General features: G+C 36.5%; 2 protein-coding genes across 2 annotated transcripts in view; one reads left to right on the top strand and one right to left on the bottom strand.

Annotated features, from left to right (window-relative positions):
- The window catches only part of LOC126297521 (nose resistant to fluoxetine protein 6-like), a 310627-nt gene extending 303544 nt beyond the window's left edge, over positions 1–7083 (top strand). Inside the window, exons 11-15 of the mRNA XM_049988414.1 lie at positions 3006–3101; positions 3188–3317; positions 4360–4534; positions 4929–5071; positions 5143–7083. Coding sequence (XP_049844371.1) covers positions 3006–3101; positions 3188–3317; positions 4360–4534; positions 4929–5071; positions 5143–5310 — 712 coding nt within the window. The 3' untranslated portion in view covers positions 5311–7083. The remainder of the gene's footprint in view (positions 1–3005; positions 3102–3187; positions 3318–4359; positions 4535–4928; positions 5072–5142) is intronic.
- LOC126297522 (inosine-5'-monophosphate dehydrogenase 1b) lies at positions 317–14513 on the bottom strand. Its single transcript, XM_049988415.1, has 3 exons — positions 12964–14513; positions 12252–12343; positions 317–1452 (listed from the first exon to the last, which is right to left on the bottom strand). The coding sequence occupies exons 1-3, from the start codon at positions 14511–14513 to the stop codon at positions 1319–1321; spliced, it is 1776 nt and encodes a 591-aa protein (XP_049844372.1). The 3' UTR covers positions 317–1318.
- Positions 14514–20141: the final 5628 nt, after the last annotated feature.

The raw sequence follows: 20141 nt of genomic DNA, 5'->3' as shown, positions 1-20141 counted from the left end.
GACCTGCCAGTCTATTAGCAAGATAAATGTTAACCATCATATTCTTGTAATTTATGATATAGAATATTATATAAATAACACGCATTTTAAATGTATACCTTTTCATACTATATAAATTTGCTTGTCATTTTGAGAATGTCTGTAAATGTTCATAATATTATTCAGCATACAGAGCAGCTATACCAAGAATAACTCTTGATTAAGATAAGTAGTAACTATCATTTTGGTATACATGCAGAAATTGTGGTATGCATGAAAACATAAGATTAATTATGAAATCCTGATATGTTCTTACCTAGCATAATATTTATTTACCAATATAGTTAGCAACATTAAATTAATATTGTTTAGGTATGTCTGAGACCTGCTGAAACACATGACCAGTTGAATCAGCAACAAGATGGGAAATTCATTTATTAGCAAAAATTGTCACTTGTTTCTCGAGAAAGGCTCACATTCAAAACATGTTGCACAACTATAAACTTGAAAAATGATTTATTGTAGGTTTTCAGACAAATTTAAGAGAGTTGTTCGAATATCCCTGTGTCAACATCTACACACTTGTCTCTTGTATGAAATATTTCATAAATACAAATCTTCTTAACATATTGCCAAGTCTCTCACCAGATTTTGTTTAGTTAACAAATGCACTACTGTGGCTGCCATCTTTTACAAAACTTTTCAGTTGTGTCCTCCTTCCATGTGGCAGATATTCAATTAAATCATACACGAGTTCAACGCACAAAGGTGGCCCATACATGATGGCACTGTTAACTTTGTCTCATAACAATAACTGTGTTCCAGTTTATCACTATTACAGCAGTTTCATGAGTAGAAAGGTAAATGAACTTTTTTTTCCATTTTTGTGACCAATGTGTATTCCTCAATTGCAAACAGTATCAAGTCGAAAACAGTTGGATGATTATACCCAGGTATACCTTTGTAATATGAATATTGTATCAAAAGGAAAACTCTGTTTGGAAAACTACACAAATATGAGAAAGAATTGCTAGCCAGTACTTACATTCAGAAGACAAAATATCAGTACTCCAAATAGGTACATACAGGGTGTAACAGGTTACTGGTGACTGAGTACTGTCTACTGAACAACATTACATCATTATTTACTTCATTTGCAGACTAATAATTATAGCTATCAGGAGTAGTATGTTTTTAGTGCACCGTCTGCGTCAGACTGGGTCATTCAGCAGATTACCTGGACAGGGACGCCATCGTAAGGTAACAAAGCTGCAATTTGAGGAAGCTGTCTTGCTGCATGTGGAGTGGGATCCTTCAATCAGCACTCGTACAATTGCACCTAACATGGGAACGAATCAGACAAATGCAAGAACAGTTCTTCGAGAGCAATTGTTACGTCCATTTCACTTACAGCGTGTCCACAACCTAGAACCAGGTGATTATCCACCCAGAGCACAGTTTTTGCAGTGGTACCTGGAACAGTGTGAAATGCATCCTACATTTGCATCCTCTGTGTTGTTTGCCGATGAAGCAACGTTCGGGCGTGATGGAGTCTTCAACATGCACAATGCGCATGTTTGGAGTGAGGATAACACACATTTTTTGAAAATCTACTGTAATTGAAATTGGGTTGTGTTGTTGTGTAGTCTCTTGGTCATAAAAAAATGGAAAAGTGTTTGTTGGTTTAATTAATTTGGTGCCAGAGAAATCTTCCTCTACTGGTTTAAATACTCCTTATAGGAAAAAATGACATTAGGGAAAAATAGTTGTCTTGATGTCCCCTACAGCCTCCCAGAGTTTGTTGGTTTAAATACTTTTCACCCTGTATATCATCCTTCAGTGTCAAGCAGACTCCATACAGCTTACACAGAAGTAGCCATCTGTGTTGGCCCAATGTTTTGCCTCATTGACAACTTTAAATGCTTTCAAGTATCCTAGTTTCATCATCATGCTTTCAAACATTATTGCATTTTCATAACCTTTCATAACTCTCAGTGAGAAACTATTTATTGTATGTATGTATGTATGTATGTATGTATGTATTGAACTGAGGACCTAGAAACGACGGAGACCCCACTGTCACCCCACACTGAACCCAGGGTTATTGTGCGGTTTGACCCACAGTTCTGAAGAGTTTTGAAAAGCTACAAAAAGTTTTGTTGAGTATCCTCTAATATTCAGAAAATACAACATGAGAAAAAACTTACCCCAGTAAAAACAAGTACATCAGGAAGGAACCATTCCATTAACAACCAATCAATTTCCACTCCACTCATGAAATATCTGCAAATGACGTAATACGGTACCAAAAGATCTGGTGGCAGTCGAAAGAATGCCTCAGAAACTGTGACAATATAAAATCAGTAAATAAAACAGCCCACCGAGAACACTGCAGTAATGTGAAAACAAACTATATTTTGCTAACATTTACCTCTGTAACAACTGCTAACAAAATAAACTCTCTCAAAGAACCTATGTGCCCTCAACAAAATATTTTTCAGTGAAATTTTAAATCAACATTGGGAACAGATCCTTACATCCCTCACGGTAAAGTCTGATACTTGACAGCAGACCACCAGATAATGTATCAAATACTATCCAGTCAAGTTAGCCAAACAAATTTAGAGTAAAAAAATTACCCATACTGCAGGGATGTGCGAAATTCAAATTTTCTTTTACTGTATTAACGTACCTAACTTGGGTGTGTTTGAAGCTTCTGAAGAAATGCGAAGCAGAGTGGGTCTTGGTGATGAAACCTATTCTTGCTATAGTGTCATACATAATAACCACACAAATTCCCAACAAAACTAGCAAAGAGAATTAAGTCATTCATTGTTTGTTCTTAAGTGATGTGTGTGGAAAGGAAACAAATTGCTGAGACATTCCAAATTCATCTTACATCACCTTGGGTTAAACAATTTTTGTAACAGTGTCATGGAGCTATGATTCAGTTGTTTCCACTTTCTTGTGGAAGAAAGTGTTAACATTTTACAAACATTATCAACAGCTACTTAAATTTTTTCCAGCTACTTCTTGCTGAGTGCTATTATTCTGGGATCACTAATTGTTGCTTCATCAGCAGTAACTTTCTACTCATCATATATCAACAGTTATATTCCTGTGTAAGTATATGCCATCACTGTGTAAAATTTTGTACTAAACTTTTCTCCTGTTTCATTGTCTTTAACCCATCAGATTTTGTGTATAGGTTAGATCAACAGTTTGCAATGCTTAGTATCTTGTACGATCCACCTTGGACACGTATTGGACCACATCTAGTTGGAGTAGCTACTGGCTACATTGTTATTTATTTGAAAGGGAAGCTCATACTGAAGAAGGTAAATATAGCAGCTTATTTGATACTAATGTTAAGATACACTTGGTATCCTTTTCTACATGAAATACAACACGTGCTTTTCCTTTAAAGCACTGACTAAAAAAATGTTTCACCTCTTAAGTGGACATTCTTGTAGCTGGCCATAATGGTGTACACACAATTGTTTGCAGCATGTTTTAAAGGCTGTTCCTACAACAATACTTACACATGACCCAACAACACTGGTCTAGCATAATGAATATAAAATTTTCTGCTGCCAATGTCTATTTTTTTAGTCAAAAATGAGGTTCCTGAGATCTGTGTGAGCTGCAGAGTACCAAATGTAAAATATTAAATATCGAGTGGTGACTAACCTAAGCACTATATCAACTAGGATAATAGTCTGAGAATGTAATGCATGAAACTTACAATATAAATAATGATTAGTATCATTTCAATTACATTTATTAAAAGACCATTTGTTTACTTCTTCACTTGTTGGGTATTTAAATGCCAAGACTACTTTCTGAAGGGTCGAGAGTTACATTGTATTTTCTTGATATAATGCCATAGGTTGTTCAAAGCATTTTAACAACTGAAGTATTTATGATTTCCCTAAATTGCTGAGGGTAAATGCCAGGATGGCTCCTTCAAAAGGGCATGGCTACCTTCAACCTTCCCTAAATTAGGCATGTGTCCCTTCTCTAATGACACCAGTGGGCCTTTTTAACACTAATCATTGTCTCCTCCTGGAAGTATTTGCTTCCAAACAAAATTCCAACAATTTTCTTAGGAAAAAGATGATAAGAGCTTGTATCCTCCAGCAGTGTTGATAATTAGGAAAATTACTTAGATTGGTTTGAGTATTAACAGCTTGCCTATTGAGTGCTTAAACAGCTGAAGTATATTTTACTTTCAATTTATTTTTTTAATAGATGTAATTTGTGTTAAGAGCATGCAAACTGGACAGCTCACTATAAATCCAATTGAATGAATGAAATTGCAAAATACCTTCAGTCAACTTAAGAACAGAATGTGTGAAATTGTTTTAAATTTTGTTTCAGAGAACACTGCTAATGGCATGGCTTCTAGGATCCACTTTCAATGTGATCACATTATTTGGTCTCTACAATCGTAATATCCCAGTTATTGCAGCAGCACTTTATGTGGCTCTAAGTAGAACTGCATGGGCACTGGGAATCTCATGGATCATAATAGCATGCTGCACAAACAATGCTGGTATATAAAAATCTGAACATCACAAATATAACATTTGTGAAAGTATTTCTTTCTCTGTGAAAATTTAACTTTTACCACACATTCTTTTAAGAAAAGTGATCAGTTTATGTACACACTTCACACAAGCAATAGTTCAAGACAGAATAAGCACACGAGTTTCACATTCCACCAAGAAAGGTCATTAGAGACCTAAGATTTATATTGCACAAAGCATAAAGAATGGATAACTAACAGCTGTACCCATCTCATCCTTTAAACTGATGCACAAGAAATTATGTTCTTTATTTTATTTGCAGTGCTTCAATTAACTTCAGCACCCTTTAAAAATTGTTGAGTTTATAAGTTAACACTGCCAAGTATTTTGACATATCTTATTACCAAATTTTTATTTCAGGCATCATCAACTCTATATTATCATTTAGAGGATGGATACCACTCAGTCGTTTAACGTACTGTGTTTACCTCCTGAACCCACTGCTTATGAATTCCATGTACCTAGACAGCGAAACTGCCATGCATGTTGAGTTTTTACCGCTGGTAAGTATTGTATATGCTTTTTCCAGCTTAATAGAAATCTAAATTAACTAAATTGATTCCTTTATTTTCAGGCTGCTTACTTCTTTGGCCATGTAGGTGTGTCTTTCTTTTGTGCATTTGTCTTGTCCCTGACTTTTGAGACTCCAAACGTTCTGTTAATGAGGTGGCTCTTGGGATGCAGAAGTAAGAACCAGAAAGCAAACACAAGAGCTAAGGACTGTAAATCTTCCTCAGTGTAGTATCGACTGATTAATGTATAGTTCCTGCTAGTCAAGTTGTGATTTAGTTTAGTATTGCTTAGATATTAAAGCTTTTAAAATCACTTCCCATTTTTTGTAACTAGTGAAATTGTAAACCATGTGCATGTGGGTCCACAGAGTTTTTGTGATGTATCCATGACAGCTGAAGAATTTCACAAAATTATAATCCTCCCTTTTAAACGACTCCTTTGTTAGAAATTTAGTCCATTTACTTTTATCCTTTGTAAACCACAGAGTGAATTACATGTAAGAAATCAAGTCTATATAAAAACAGGTTCTATTTAACTTACTACTGTGAGGGAAGCATTTAATTTGACTAAGCATTATTTGAAATCTTCCTGCTGCCTCATGCTAAAAAGGAACAGTAAGTATGTGCCAATAAAAAACCAAAAATGATCAATTAGTTTATTACACAATTTAAAAATCACACAACATGATTCAAAAATGTACATACTCAAAAATGTCAAGGGCAGACAAATAGGGCGCAGGCACCATTTCAGTTCCCAACAAATTAGGTTGAAATAATTTATGACCACAACCTTTACAATATGCATAACATTTAAGCCAGTCAGTAATTTGGGTAGATAATTCTGTGCATCATCAACTGTAAAATGTTAAAAATGCACTATTTTAACCTTTGTAAGCAGCTCTTTTGTACTCTTGACAATATTTTTGCATAACACTTAGCCAATGGATCAAAATAACTAACCAAAACTATTTTGTTTGAAGATGTGCACACAATCCATGTTTAAAGAACCAAGTGAAATTGGTGACCAAAATTTTGCTTAACTAATGACAGCTTGCAGCTTTTTTGAACACACTGAAGCTGTGCAACAGTGTCTATAAAAATGCTGGCTTTTATGTTCAGTACAGCACCATAAAATATCTACCAATTGTGAAGAGGTTGTGGCCTCTAGCTTATAGTAAACAAAACTATACAATGACAGGAAAAATTACAAAATGTAATACAAATAACCATTTCCAATAAAAGTCTGAAGGTAACCAGATAAATCCTATAGGCTCAACAATGCTCTAAATTTTAATTCACTGTCATCTTGCTTGTACTGAAGTTTTCACCATAAGGTTTTTTAAATATACATTTTTGTAAACTAGAATTTACAAAATAAGAAATGTTAAGCCATGTTTCATTTACAGACAGCTAAGTTCATTTGTACTCACTGGAACCTGAATACTGGCATCAATGTTACAGGACATTCCATATTACATAAATCTGCCAAAGTCGCTTTGCTGTGAAATTCCATCACATTTTTTTCGTAAGAAATACTGAAATTTACAGACGAAGGGCAAGTTTTCACATGTTTAAAGAATTATACACCAAGTCCAACACATTGGTGTTAAGGAGCCAAATCCACTAAGAGAGAACCTAACATTTCAGTTTATTTTAAGAAGTTCAGATACATTGTGCCAAACTTTTAGTAACTAGGAAGCATGCAAACCAATGGAATGTTCACTACAAAATTATGCTCCACAAATACTGCACTGGATACCTGGTCACATCACATAATTAACTTACTTTAATGTGACAGTAACAAGAAAAATACTTTAAATCTATTTTCAGGATTAAATTTCCAGTCAACTTCCTGGGACAACCACAAATACTGGAACACAGACAGTTAAACATTCCTTATAAAGGATAACTCTCTCACTATAATAACTTCTGCACAGAAAATATCTGAACACACACACACACACACACACACACACACACACACACACACACACACACACACACACACACACAAATTGTAATCAGCTCTTCAATTACAAATCATTGAAATTGTTAGTACATCACACCAGAGGAACAACACACCCAAAATATTTTGAAGTATCTGCATAAATTCAAATAATGTACTACCCAGAATTTACCAGTAATATCACTTTCCTCAAGACAGTTTTACATGTTCACTCTTAAGCATTTTAAAACCATTGCAATGGCATGGACCCTTTACATGTTACTCATTAAACTATGTCGAAAACTCAGACCAGTAACACAAAATGAAACTTCTTAACATGCTGCTCAGACTTATTGCAATGGCCTCTTTCACAAACAGATGCACATTTTACTATGCTGGTGCCACCTTAAAGCAATCTAGGATGACTATTTCAGTACTGAGAAAGTAACCAAAATTCATTTACTATAGTTAAAAATTTAAGGCTGAGAGGCCATGGCCTATAAACTATTGTGACATTTCACCTCCAGCTAACTGTGCCATTTTACCACCAGAGATGTTTCTCAGAGCCGGAGATGAAATATCGGGAATAGCTTTACATATTTACCATAGCCCCTCGGCCCAAGAGTTCACTGAAGTAAACACTGGCTGTGAAAGCCTACACTGTAGGATTAAATTTCATTAAGTAACCAACATGAAAGCAAAAAGTTAAGCATACAAAAACTGATGTCACACCATAATGACACTAATTTTATTTAACTTTTTTACCTCCATTGCAGCAGTAGTAGTATTGCATTGCTACATTACTCTATGTTATACTTTTTCAGGCTCTTTCTAAATGGTCCATTTCAAAGTGAGCCCTGCAAGACAATTCAAATAGAACATGCATGAAACCTGGGTTCACTGGGGCAAATGCTGGCCACTCTAGCCACAGACTGCATAAGAACCACTAACCATTAGTTTGAACAGTGGCATGTTCATACCTTCCAGCAGAATTAAACTCTTATCACCACTACTCTCATTTCACTGACTATTATTCAACAAAGCCAACTAGGTCTCAGCTGTAATGGGACTTTTCACTATGTATAGTGACATTCCAGTTCATAGTAGCTTGCAATGCAAGCATGTAAACCAAGTGCAGAAATGCACTGAGAAGAGTGATGGCCAACAATATTAATATAATGACAAACAGAAAATAGCAGGTCCCAGTCCAGTACAGTTTTAATGTGCCAGAAAGTCTCAAAGTGAAACATGAAATCATGTTATTTTTTCATCCTAGCACTGGGATTTAACATTCTGCCAATGTCAAAGAAGAGGATATGACTAAACTAAGATGAAAGAAAGTTGCTGTGTCCTATTAAAATTAACTATCACATCATTTACCTTAGAAAAACCATAGGAAATAAATTACTGTACGCAGATTTGAACCCAACTCCTCAAACAAGCCCAATGTCTTACCCAAGATACCTAGACACTTATGCAGCCATTTAGTGATACTTTGATGAAATAAGGAACTATACTTTAAAACTTACAGCAGATTAAGATAGTCACATGACTGCTACACAGACCTCATACTACTAATTGGGCTTTTACATATTCCACACATTTTCTTTAACTGATGCTGAAATAAGTAAGGTGTTTAGAACAGGGCAATTACAGAGAGCCATACTACACCACAATATCACAAATTACACAAACATTTATTTAGATGACATGTTTAGTCACATTTCAAAAGTGACCGTGTGCAAATAATATAATCAAACAGAAGTGCCTGTCAATGTGTCGCTGGTAGACATTTATCCCAGAATAGCGATACTTTTGAGTACGGGATGTAGGCCTTCATTGTTAGGTTTGTGTTTTTAGACAATGTTCCCAGCCCACAGTTCTATTAGTCTACCACAAAATTGCACCTGGAAGTAAAGGCACTTTAGATTGCTTATTGTGATATTACACGAAGACATACTGAAACACTATAGTACACACAACTGTCTAAATCTTCCACAGTGCAATATGTTTTCCTTAGTCACCATTTGACTTTTACTGTAATAGCCACATTGGGTTAAGTGCAATACTATCAGTTATTGCATAACTCCACAATTTAACTCTTTAATAGATTTGAACCTTACACTTTAATATAGAAGATTCTTAACACATCTCCATGTCACATGGCAAAGGTTTGTCCACAGTACTACTAACAAGGTGTACATCCAAAGCTATCCAAGTTGGGCCCATATAGGCTTTTTAGAATATCCTGTGCCAATATATACTTCCAACTTTTTGTTCAAAAAGTCCTTATCCAGTAGACAACCCAAGCTGTATACAGAGATTTCCCCCTTCCATGCAGAGCTTAGACTGCTATTACACACAGTATTACAATGTAGTTTGTAAACAAGGTTCACTTAAAATCTAAATGCACACTATATAACTAATCAAACAGCAGAATATGCCAAATTTGGTTTTTTAGTGAAGAGAGTACAAATTATACATTCCTAAGCATGATAGATCATGTTTGCTGTGTCCAGATCATCCAGTGTCATGAAAAATATACTGTGCATGTTTGTGTTAGCTAGTAACTTTTCCAAAGCTATTAGTTCTCATATGTTTCACAGTTCCTACAAACTGAAAATTCACTACATGTCACTGAGGCTGGCATTAAGCACATTTGTCTGTTTTCTTCCCCTTTTACCTTTTTCTTTTCAAAAAATTATTATTTACCATCAGTTTCTTGCTGTACATGAATAGCATTGTGTGTTGATAAAATGTGAACAGGCATATGGTTGTTGGCTGTGAAACTGATACATTGCTTTGCTCCCTGAACACACTAAACAAAAATCAAGATATTAACTACATAATTTGATGTTTAATCTGATTAGGGCTATCAGGCACCCTCTTACATCAGACCAGGGTTTCACACATACATTATGGCAGGAAAACAGGATGCCATGATGAATCAAAACATTCAGGGATGTGGAATGTGTTTATTTACTCTTACTATGATGTTCAAGTCAGGAAGTGAGCAACTCTTCAAAATGATTTAAACTGGTACCAAGTGTAAGTAGCAGTTCATAGGAAAACTGCTTTATAAGAATACTGAAAATACACTAGCTGACCAATGCATGTCAATTTATAGACAGATCCAAAAAAGAACTGGTCCCCATGCTATGACAAGTGTCACCTGGGAATTTTACAGGGTGTTTCAGAAATGGTCAATATTCAGGGATATGACAGGAATGATCATTCAAAACAAAAACACATGCTTTAAAAACCTTCCCGGCAGATTAAAACTGAGCCAGACTGAGACTAACTGAACCTTTGCCTTTTGTGGGCAAGTGCTATACCATCTGAGCTACCCAAGCTGTGAAGTTTGGAAGGTGGTAGGAGATGGGGCACTGGCAGGATTGACACTGAAGGCAGGTCACGAGTCTTGCTTGGGTAGCTCAGTTGGTAGAGCACTTGCCCGCGAAAGGCAAAGGTCCAGAGTTTCAAAACTACATTGTAATTGTCTGGCACACAGTTTTAATCTGCCAGGAAGTTTCATATCAGCACACACTCCACTGCAGTGTGAAAAATCTCATTCTGGAAACATGTGCTCTTGTTTATCTTCCTACTTTGAAATAACTCTAATTAAGAAGTGGTCATAACTTCATTTTAGAGCACAGGTTTACTGGATGTTTTTCTTGTTTTGGTCCATAATGCCTCTTTCCAAAATATGGAAAGCAAAGTGCCTGCAGTAGAAGAGATTTGTTTCACAGTATTTAAGATAAGGAATTGATCCTCTCAAGGTATGCATTTTAGAACCCACATTTACCTGGCTTTTTGTTTTGAATTATCATTCTGTTATATCCCTGGCCGCCACTTCTGAAACACTGTACAGAAGGTAGCATTAGCTGCTTACTTTCATGAAAATAAGCCACTTAATATTCGGATGGTTTATACATCTCAAATCTTCAAAAAATTTAATTTCACTATGATCACCTTTTTTTAAGATCATATAAAACTAGTAAACTAACAAACTCACTGAAATACAGTTATCAACTGAACCTCTTAGGTCTACAGCAGAAAAAAAGTCAGGTACAATAAATTAAACCACTGAAAGATTAATATTAGACTAATGTAGATCAAATTTCTTGATTTGCTTCCTTCTTAAGCTGCAAGACTAACATTATTTCTACTACTACTAATCTGATAATATAATGTTCGCTTTTTATCTAGCAAATATTCAAGTATTACTATTTTCCTTTTAGTACAGTATGAAGTTTTAGCTGTTAATCTTCAACAACCAGCATACAAGCTACATTAAATAGATTTCTTTCTGGATTCATCAACAGCTCTGTCAATGAAAACACCATAAAAATTACAGCTGCCATGTTCTGAGGTTTGTAAATGGCTTATTTTGGAAGATTTACTTCTCGTGACCAGACAAACATGCTTTCTCCATCCAAGTACTATACGCAACATTTACATTTTTTTCATTCTCAAGTGAACACATTCACTTTCTGGTCCAATAGCTTAATCCTATTAATTTCACATTTGAAAAGTCAATAGAAAGGTCATATGTCTACAGCCTGATTATAATTTCTTTTTAGACAACACTTGACATTTTGAACTTTGGTCCTCCAACTAGAGCTCTCAACATCAAAGTGGCAGGTGCCAAACTGTCAAAAACATAAGTAACAATGTGTCAAAATCATCAGCTCAGCTGCACTTCAAGTAGTGCGATGTAGTTGTGCAATCTGTCTGTTGCCCATCTTATTTAACAGGCTCAAGGTGCAGCAAGCATAAACAATTTCTGTATGTGTTGAGAGCTTATTTTATGTTGCTTGCACCTTTACAAAGGTAAAATTTATAAAATCAATATGGCAATGCCAAGTGACAAGTTTTAATCAGACTATAGAGGAACTTTCTTCTATTGGACAGTATTTTGACACCCTTTACAGACAAATATATATTCATTCATATTAGTCACACTGAAATTATTGGTAGCTTCATTCTTTGTGGTCACATTTTCCAGTGTAAAAATTTTCATTTTTGCTCCACCACAGAATGACACTTCACTAAATGCCTTTTGTATTAATGATTTTAACTCCAAAAATTTTACTGAGGTGTCAAAAATATAATTAACATTTTAATATTAGAAACAAGTTACTCTAATGTCATATTCCTCACAAAGGCAAGATTCTGACAAGTTTAATGGAAAACTGAAAATGAATTATGTAAACAAATTCTCACCCTCAGTGGCTGCATTATGAAGTTGGAACGTATCCCACGAGTGGATACTGAAGCGTTGACAAAAGCTGCTCGTAATTCCATGATAGATCATTCTGTGCAAGAAAAGGGACAGCACTTACAATCTGTGGTATTATGTTCTCACAGTAAAGGAAAGTAAATTACAGTAAAAACAAGTTACAGCTTCAAGCTTTCAAATTTGTTTACATAAGACAAATCAAATATGACATGCATTAAAGTCTACACAATACTACAACAGACAGTAATAGTTGGAATATAAGTAGTAATTTAAAACCAAAGCCCATTAAAAATTTTCCTACATTCAAATGTAAATATAATGAATCTATCTGAACATCTACACATGCACAGAGGACATAGGTTTACACACACACACACACACACACACACACACACACACACACACACACACACACACACACACGACAAAACTACCACAACTGTCCGAGTCTTACTCCACTATAATCTGAATATTCCTTTCATAGTCAGTCTTACACTTTAAAAACCAGTTACCAACAGAACTAGCAGGTCAGCTCTCATTTCTGTTGAAATTAGAGTTCAGACAATTTCAAAAATTGCCTGTATCAAATTCTTCTGTCATACAACATAAACACCTATTACCGACAACCTCCACGATACCTCAAAACACACCTCTACGTGATACAAGATTTTACAAGGTCTAAAATATCAGAACAACCTTTTCTCATAGGAGAATAAGCCATGAACATTTCCTTCAACCTGTGCAGATTGTGTCCGCCTCTCAAACTTCAATTCACCAGAATACATCATTGAACGTAATGCTGAGAGACTTCTGGCCCCTATGTCCTGGCACCCATGACGGAGTCCACTCTGCAGGTAAGGCAGAAAGCGAAGCACAGAACCTTTGTCTACAATAGAACCACTCACACCCTGCGCCACTTTCAGTTTGTCCGTCTCACTGTGAAAATAGCGGTCCATAGCAGCACCCTTTGCATCTTTCCTGTTCATGGCCTCTAAACTGCCCATACCTCTATACTTTTTAAGTCTAACACCATCTGAGAAGAAATACTCTCCAGGAGCCTCTGAAGTGCCAGCCAACAAGGACCCCATCATCACTGTGGATGCACCAAGTGAGAGTGCCTTTGTGATGTGACCAACAGACTGAATACCACCATCTGCTATAACTGGAACACTGAAACGTCTTGCATATTCTGCAACTTTGTACACTGCTGTGCCCTGTGGCCGACCAACAGCCATAACTTCTTGTGTTATGCATATAGAGCCACTACCCATTCCAACTCTCAGTGCATCAACACCAGCATCTATGAGATTCTTCGCTTGTGCTGCAGTCACTACATTACCACCAATAACTTGTAAGTCTGGATAAGCCTTCTTAATGTACAATATCATATCTCTCTGATACACTGAGTTGCCTTGTGAGGAATCAATCAAAACCACATCCACACCGGCTTGAGCAAGCTGCTCTAGTCTAGCTTTGTCTTCTTCTCTTGTACCAATGGCAGCACCTACAAGCAGCTGTTTGTTTTCATCTTTAGAAGCATTTGGATAGTTTCTTGACTTTTTTAAATCTGTGCGAGCTATTAGAGCCACTAACTCCCCATTTTCATTAATGATAGGCAGCTTTCCTTTCTTCGATTTTTCCAGAATATTGTTTGCTTCTTCTAAGGTGACTCCTGCCGACGCTGTAATTAAGTCTTCTAACTTTGTCATAACGCTGTCGAGTTTCAAGGAACTATTTTGCGACTCTTTCAGAAAATCTATGTCTCTAGATGTAACGATACCTGCTAGTTTTCCGCCAAGCTTTCCATTTTCTGTAATAGGAATACCACAAAAACCGTGTTCTTTTTTTACTCTAATTACATCTGCAACAGTATGGTCACGGCTTAGCACAACAGGATCACGAATAAAACCTTGCTTGTATTTTTTTACTTTGTGAACTTCGTTCGACTGATACTCTGCCGTACAATTGTGATGTATTATACCAATACCTCCACAAAGCGCCATGGCAATTGCCATATCAGATTCCGTGACTGTATCCATCGGTGAAGAAACAAGCGGAGCTTTAAGCGTGATTTTCTTTGTTAGCGCCGATGTTAAGTCGACCTCATCTGCCGTGAAGTCAATAAACCCTGGCAGTATAATGAAGTCATTATACGTGAGACCATCTCCGTTACCAAAGAGCTGAGCACCTGTCAAACCGTCCTCCGGAACATAACCAGTTCCTCCGCAAATCAAATAATCAGCCATACTATATAACACAGAACGACTTATCACTCGTCAACAAAATAAACACTTCCCACGTGGTAGTCTTGAAAACTGATCACTCACAACAGACCACTGGTCAACCTGCCTCGACACACGAAGCATAAAGACCAGCTCTGACGACCGCTTCCGATATTTATATGCCTCATGACATAACAAACACGTTGCATCAAGCCCACGCTTCTCTACACAGCCAAAGAGTGTACCTCGCGGTTCCATCTTTGTTGAAGTTCTTTACATATACAGTGAACTTCAAAACACTGTTTCTTGAGGAAACAGCAGGTAATACCTCTGAATTAATTTATTGATGCATGTGCGTAAATGAAAAATTGTGCAGTATGTTCTGAATATCTTAATGTCTTTGCCGCTAGTTATATGTCCATTATTACGAACTGCATAAGTAATTTCTTTAGAATTTTGCACCAAGTACGCGATTAAAAGAGTTAAATTAAATTTACATGCCATAATTCAGATATTTTTACATGCCGCGTGAAACACGGAAGTCAGCAAATTTAAAAGAGTTCTCACTAAATACGAACAGATGGTAATTTGGGCATTCATCATTGAGCTTTTGCGTATTTTCGTATATAGAACGGCCTCATGCACCAAATTAAATACTTGGTTCAAAAAGAATGGAGGTCGATTAAAAGTCGGGTTCACACATAAAACTAAAGTGAGCCACAGCTAGTGGCATACTGCAGTGGAACCACCAGATACCATTCACACAGAATGCCATTAAGTTCTACATAGTTGACACTGTTACGAATGTGGCATCAAGTGAATCATATGAGAGGGTTCTGACATTAGAGCTGTGACAAAAGTTAAATACAAGAAAAGTGAAACCGAAAAGTTGGATACAAAATCAGATTTCATGCAGGAATGACAAGTGGCAACTAGAACTCACTCGAAGTCTAAAATAGCGCGTGCTGCAGTAAACCAAACAACAGTCAGCATTAAATATCACCTGCAGAAGCGCCACTCTTTCAAGATTATAGAATTATACTGTATTCATTAATGTACGCATTTTGAATAGCTCTAATTTTCAGTTTCACTATAAGTACATCACAGTCGGGGACTATTTCCTGCATAAACTCCACAATTTGCGCGATGCTTGGTCTATCAAACCATGATGTCTATGTGACTCCTTTTTTTGCCCCATATTAAGTTTATTTATTTATTCATCCCAAACCGTTTAGAGACTGTGGGAAACGTCATTCGTTTGCAAATATTTTGCACATACACACACACGTGCTACCACAAGAAATTTAATTGTTTCCATAGTTCCAGCGGTTGAAAAAGTGTACCTGTTGGCCACTGTAAAGCCAGGTTCACACACGCAACAATAATGTCGCCACAGCTAGTGGCGTAATGCACCTACGTGTATAAACTTTCCAGTTTTCAGTGTCCTGTATAAATTCTCCAGTTTTCAGTGTCTCAACGTAAGAGAAGCAACAACTTCTGTCATGCCACAAAAATTTCAAATTGGTTGTACTTTGTTATGTCACTTTCCTTCCACAACTGCTTCCTAACTGCTGTATTTCAAAACACAAACATTCTGTCACAGTCATCGTGGAGTAACTACTCCTGTATTCCATTCGATTTCAACGTGTTTTCATTTTATTACGTAAAATATGATAGATTTTTGGATGAATAAATAAATAAATAAAACAGTGAGCCGTGTAATCTTCGTGATTTGTGAGACCAATCACAGAAAAAAATTGTGGATTGTGTACGGAAAATACTCCACGAGTATGATGTGGCAGCTGTTAAACTAAAAATTAAGCCAGGTTCACACACGCATTTAACGTCGTGCCACACCTTGTAGTTTGGTGTTGTGGCGTCATGAGCTATCGTCCACATAGGACGCAACAAATTCTATGTAGTTGCACAGCTTTCAATATAGCGTCAATTGAAATCATATGGATGGGTCTCAGTGTTATAGTTCAGATTATGGCCTTAGAGCTGTGACAAGACTTAAATACAAGGAAGACGAAATCCAAATATTCTGGATCCGAAAGTAGATCTCGCACAGGGGCGAAAGAGTGGAAACAAACACATTTATAAAAGAAATAACACTCAGAGACGAAAATGCTGCCTGCAGTAGCAGTATAAAACTAACCAACAGCTGGCATGAAAATGTAATCTGCAGACACGCCACACTTATACGGCTCGCTTTTTTGGTTACATACATTAAGTTCATTTACTTATTCCTTCATGGGATATGTGAACCATTTGCAAATGTTGCACACACACACACACACACTCCTGCAGAAAATCAAACAAAAGTTCCTGTTCTTATAGTTTCAGAAGCTGCGAAAGTGTACCTGTCGACCATTGTTTTCACTTTTTTCAAAACACACAGAAATCTAATGGAGTACAGCAGCAATTACTGCGCGATAACTGCAACAGAATGCTTGTGTTTCGAAATGCTGCCGCCAGGGAGCAGTGGTGACAGGCAAGTAGCGCAACAAAGTACAACCAAGGGCAATGTTTTTATGGCGAGACAGATCTTGCGTCTCGTAAGCTGCGCCTCTAAAAACTGGGAGTTCACAAATGCAACTGTGAAGTGCGCCACTAGCTGTGGCGACACTTTTATTGCATGTGTGAACCCGGCTTTAGTTATTCTAAATGCCTACATCAACGAATACAATAAGATTTTAAACTCCTGGTGGAGCTGCATGCCAGCTGTGGGTTTCTTTGCCATAGCAGACATCATTTCGATCTTTGAGTGTTATTTATTTTATAAATGTGTTTGTGGCCTCTGAATTACCCCTGTGTGAAATCTATTTTCGGATCCAGTTTGAGATTCGTCTTCTTTGCATTTAACTGTTGTCACAACTCTAATGCTATAACCTGCACATAACATTAAAACTCGGCCATATGACCTGTATGGCGTGGACAGCAGCTCATAGTGCCACCACAGAATGCTACAAGCTGCGGTGTCACATTATTTACATGTGTGAAACTGGCTTAAGAAAATGGAAGCAATGAATCGGAATGGAATAATCAGCAGTTATGACGATAACTACAGCAGAATGCAGTCTTTTCGGAAATGTGGGGGGGGGGGGGGGGGTCTAGTGACGTCACAAAATACAGCTACGAAATTTTTGTGACAAGAAAAATGTTGCCTCAACTGAGTGACGCCACTGAAAACTGGGGGTTCAAAAAACATGCGTTTACTCACATACTAGTTACAAGAGACAGAGTGGCTGCACTCTTTTCAAAGATACACTTTGACTGCAGCACCTGAGTGAGGCCATAATTTCGTCAAGCTTGTATTTGGCATTTTTATATTGAAACGATATAATAATTTATAGCCTATAAATAAATGGTGTTCCAAACTCTAGCACATTGCGAATTTCTGAAAAAGATTGAATTTAATGATATTAGAATTCAGATAACGAGTTATCATCGTTTAAAGATTTTATGAGCTGTATGACACAGCAGACAGCCATAAATTGCCCTGCATCACTGGAGAAGTGGTTACATCCTCAGTAGCGGATGAGCTTATAAAACTATAAGTGTGATAATTTTGGTTCACATCCTGCCATCTGCAAAAATTTTATCATTCACCTTCGCATTTCTGACAGATTCTGGTACTTGTCATTATCAATGGTTTACAAATTAACCACGAAGTGCTGAAATGCAAGCGAATATTCAGAATACATTGATTATCTGATAAAAGCAAACTACAGTCATCATAACAGAAAACACAAAAAGACTGAAACATGTGAGAAAGAGTTAAAAGATGGCTTAGTCTCACTGTCAACTGCTTGTGAAATATAGAGGAAAATTCACAAGCTAGTTACTGTAGGGGAATTCTTGTCCAAACAAGAACGTCTTTCAATTAAGCACATATGCAGACAAAATATAGTCAGGTACTGGTGCAGACATATTTCTGATGGTGTTTTTTGTAGTTGTTTCAGTTACTTTCCTGGCAGTTAATAGTAATTTTTCATGCAAATTATAACATACTTCACACAACCAACACATTTATTTAGCAGTGGGGGAACATCTCCTTGAGTACATTTTGTAATACATAGCAATACATAAATAACTAGTATGTTGTTGACAAGTTCTCACTTTAAAGAAACAAAATACAGCAATAGTTGTATTTTTTTGGGTCAAATTAGAACACACTTCACATAACCAGCACACTTATTTAGCATTGGCGGAGCTTCTTAATTACTTTTCTTACTACATACTGCTATGTACGTAACGAATATGAAGTGGGCAGTTTGTCACTTTCAAAGCAAGAAAAGACAAAAGCTTTCAAATTTGCAGTGAATAATCCAGCTGAACACTTAAACAACTTCTGATTTAATTCGTCTGCTAGAATGGCTGCTGCAGTCATGACTATAGTGTGACTACAGAGACACCTATCGATGCCTTCGAGAAATCCAAAGTATAGCTTCGAGACGAGCGCAGCTACAGTACCACTCGTGACGTAAACGCAAATAAAAGCATTTGTTAACACATGCAAGTACAATGTCACTGTAGTATGCTAGTACATGTGGCGTCACTTTAGTTCCCTGTGGGAACCCGACTGAATAGGCCAACAAGGTCTACGATTCTCGGAAAAAAAAGTTTTGACATGGTCTCTGATCAGAGGAAGGCTGTCTTCGACTACAGCTACATCGTTAGGCAGTCTGTTCGTAGCCATTTTCACCACGCTCACTCGTATAGTAGTGGATTTTGTGCTTTTGTTTCTTTTGATGTTAATATCACTTTAGATTAATGTAAGCTTTTTTTTTTTACGACTGCTGCAAAGTCTTCGTTTCCTCCTCATAACAGGAGTTTGAAACCAGCACGCAAACCTAATTCACAGTCTGCTTATACAAACCAGTTTCTACAATACGCTGTGCATACACTGCCGACGTGTAACTGGAGAAAAGTGAAAGTATGTAATGTAATTAAATCATTAGCAAAATATATATAAACTGGATGTTTGTTAGTGGCATCTTTACAGAATATTTTTAAAAAAGTTGTCGTTCCATTACACAATGTTTATTTTCATTTTTAACAATTAACCTCACATAGAAATCTTTTTGTTGTTCTTTTACAATGTGTACTTTTATTATGTGTAGTACCATAGTGTATATGAGTATATTTCCTAACATGTCAATCATTAATGGCTCAAACAGCACATGCCAATCATACATTACAAAACCTCTTGTACATTACTCATGATGCCATCAGGTGCATCCAAATGCATAAGATGGAGGAATATATAAATAAATTAATTAATTCATAATGGGCACCCTTAATAAATTTTGTGTGTTAAACTGCTAAGAAGTGAACAACAGGTATAGTGATGCCCAAACACTTCAAAATGTCGACAGTTATTTGCTGGAGAAATTATATGCACCCAAAAATATTTGTAAGGCAGTACACAAAGGCTGTTTACCTCATCAGTTGTTTTATTCCCCTAAACGACAAATAATACAAAACAACTAGATTTTTCTCCTTTAATAGAGCTCACTTTTTATCTGATAAAAAGGTTGTTCTTTGTTTTAGATATTCATTTCCATAAGTGTCCTTTCACAAGGAAGGAGAAATATCTGGAACCAAAAAATGATTCAGGTTCTGCAACACTTGCAAAGAGAAAAAGTG

This window comes from Schistocerca gregaria, chromosome X (assembly GCF_023897955.1).
Source record: "Schistocerca gregaria isolate iqSchGreg1 chromosome X, iqSchGreg1.2, whole genome shotgun sequence".
Taxonomy (NCBI): Eukaryota; Metazoa; Arthropoda; class Insecta; order Orthoptera; family Acrididae; genus Schistocerca; species Schistocerca gregaria.
Note: the sequence above shows the minus strand (reverse complement) of the source record. Positions and strands in the feature narration are given on the sequence as shown.

Bases quoted from the DNA above. Each gene is read 5' to 3' on its own strand.
- LOC126297522 (XM_049988415.1), bottom strand. From the start codon at position 14,513: ATGGCTGATTATTTGATTTGCGGAGGAACTGGTTATGTTCCGGAGGAC. The intron at 12,344-12,963 runs GTTGTTCTGATA...TTTCTTGCACAG, and splicing joins TTATTCTCCTATGAGAAAAG to AATGATCTATCATGGAATTA. The intron at 1,453-12,251 runs GTGAGAATTTGT...ACACTGTTCCAG, and splicing joins TCATAATGCAGCCACTGAGG to GTACCACTGCAAAAACTGTG.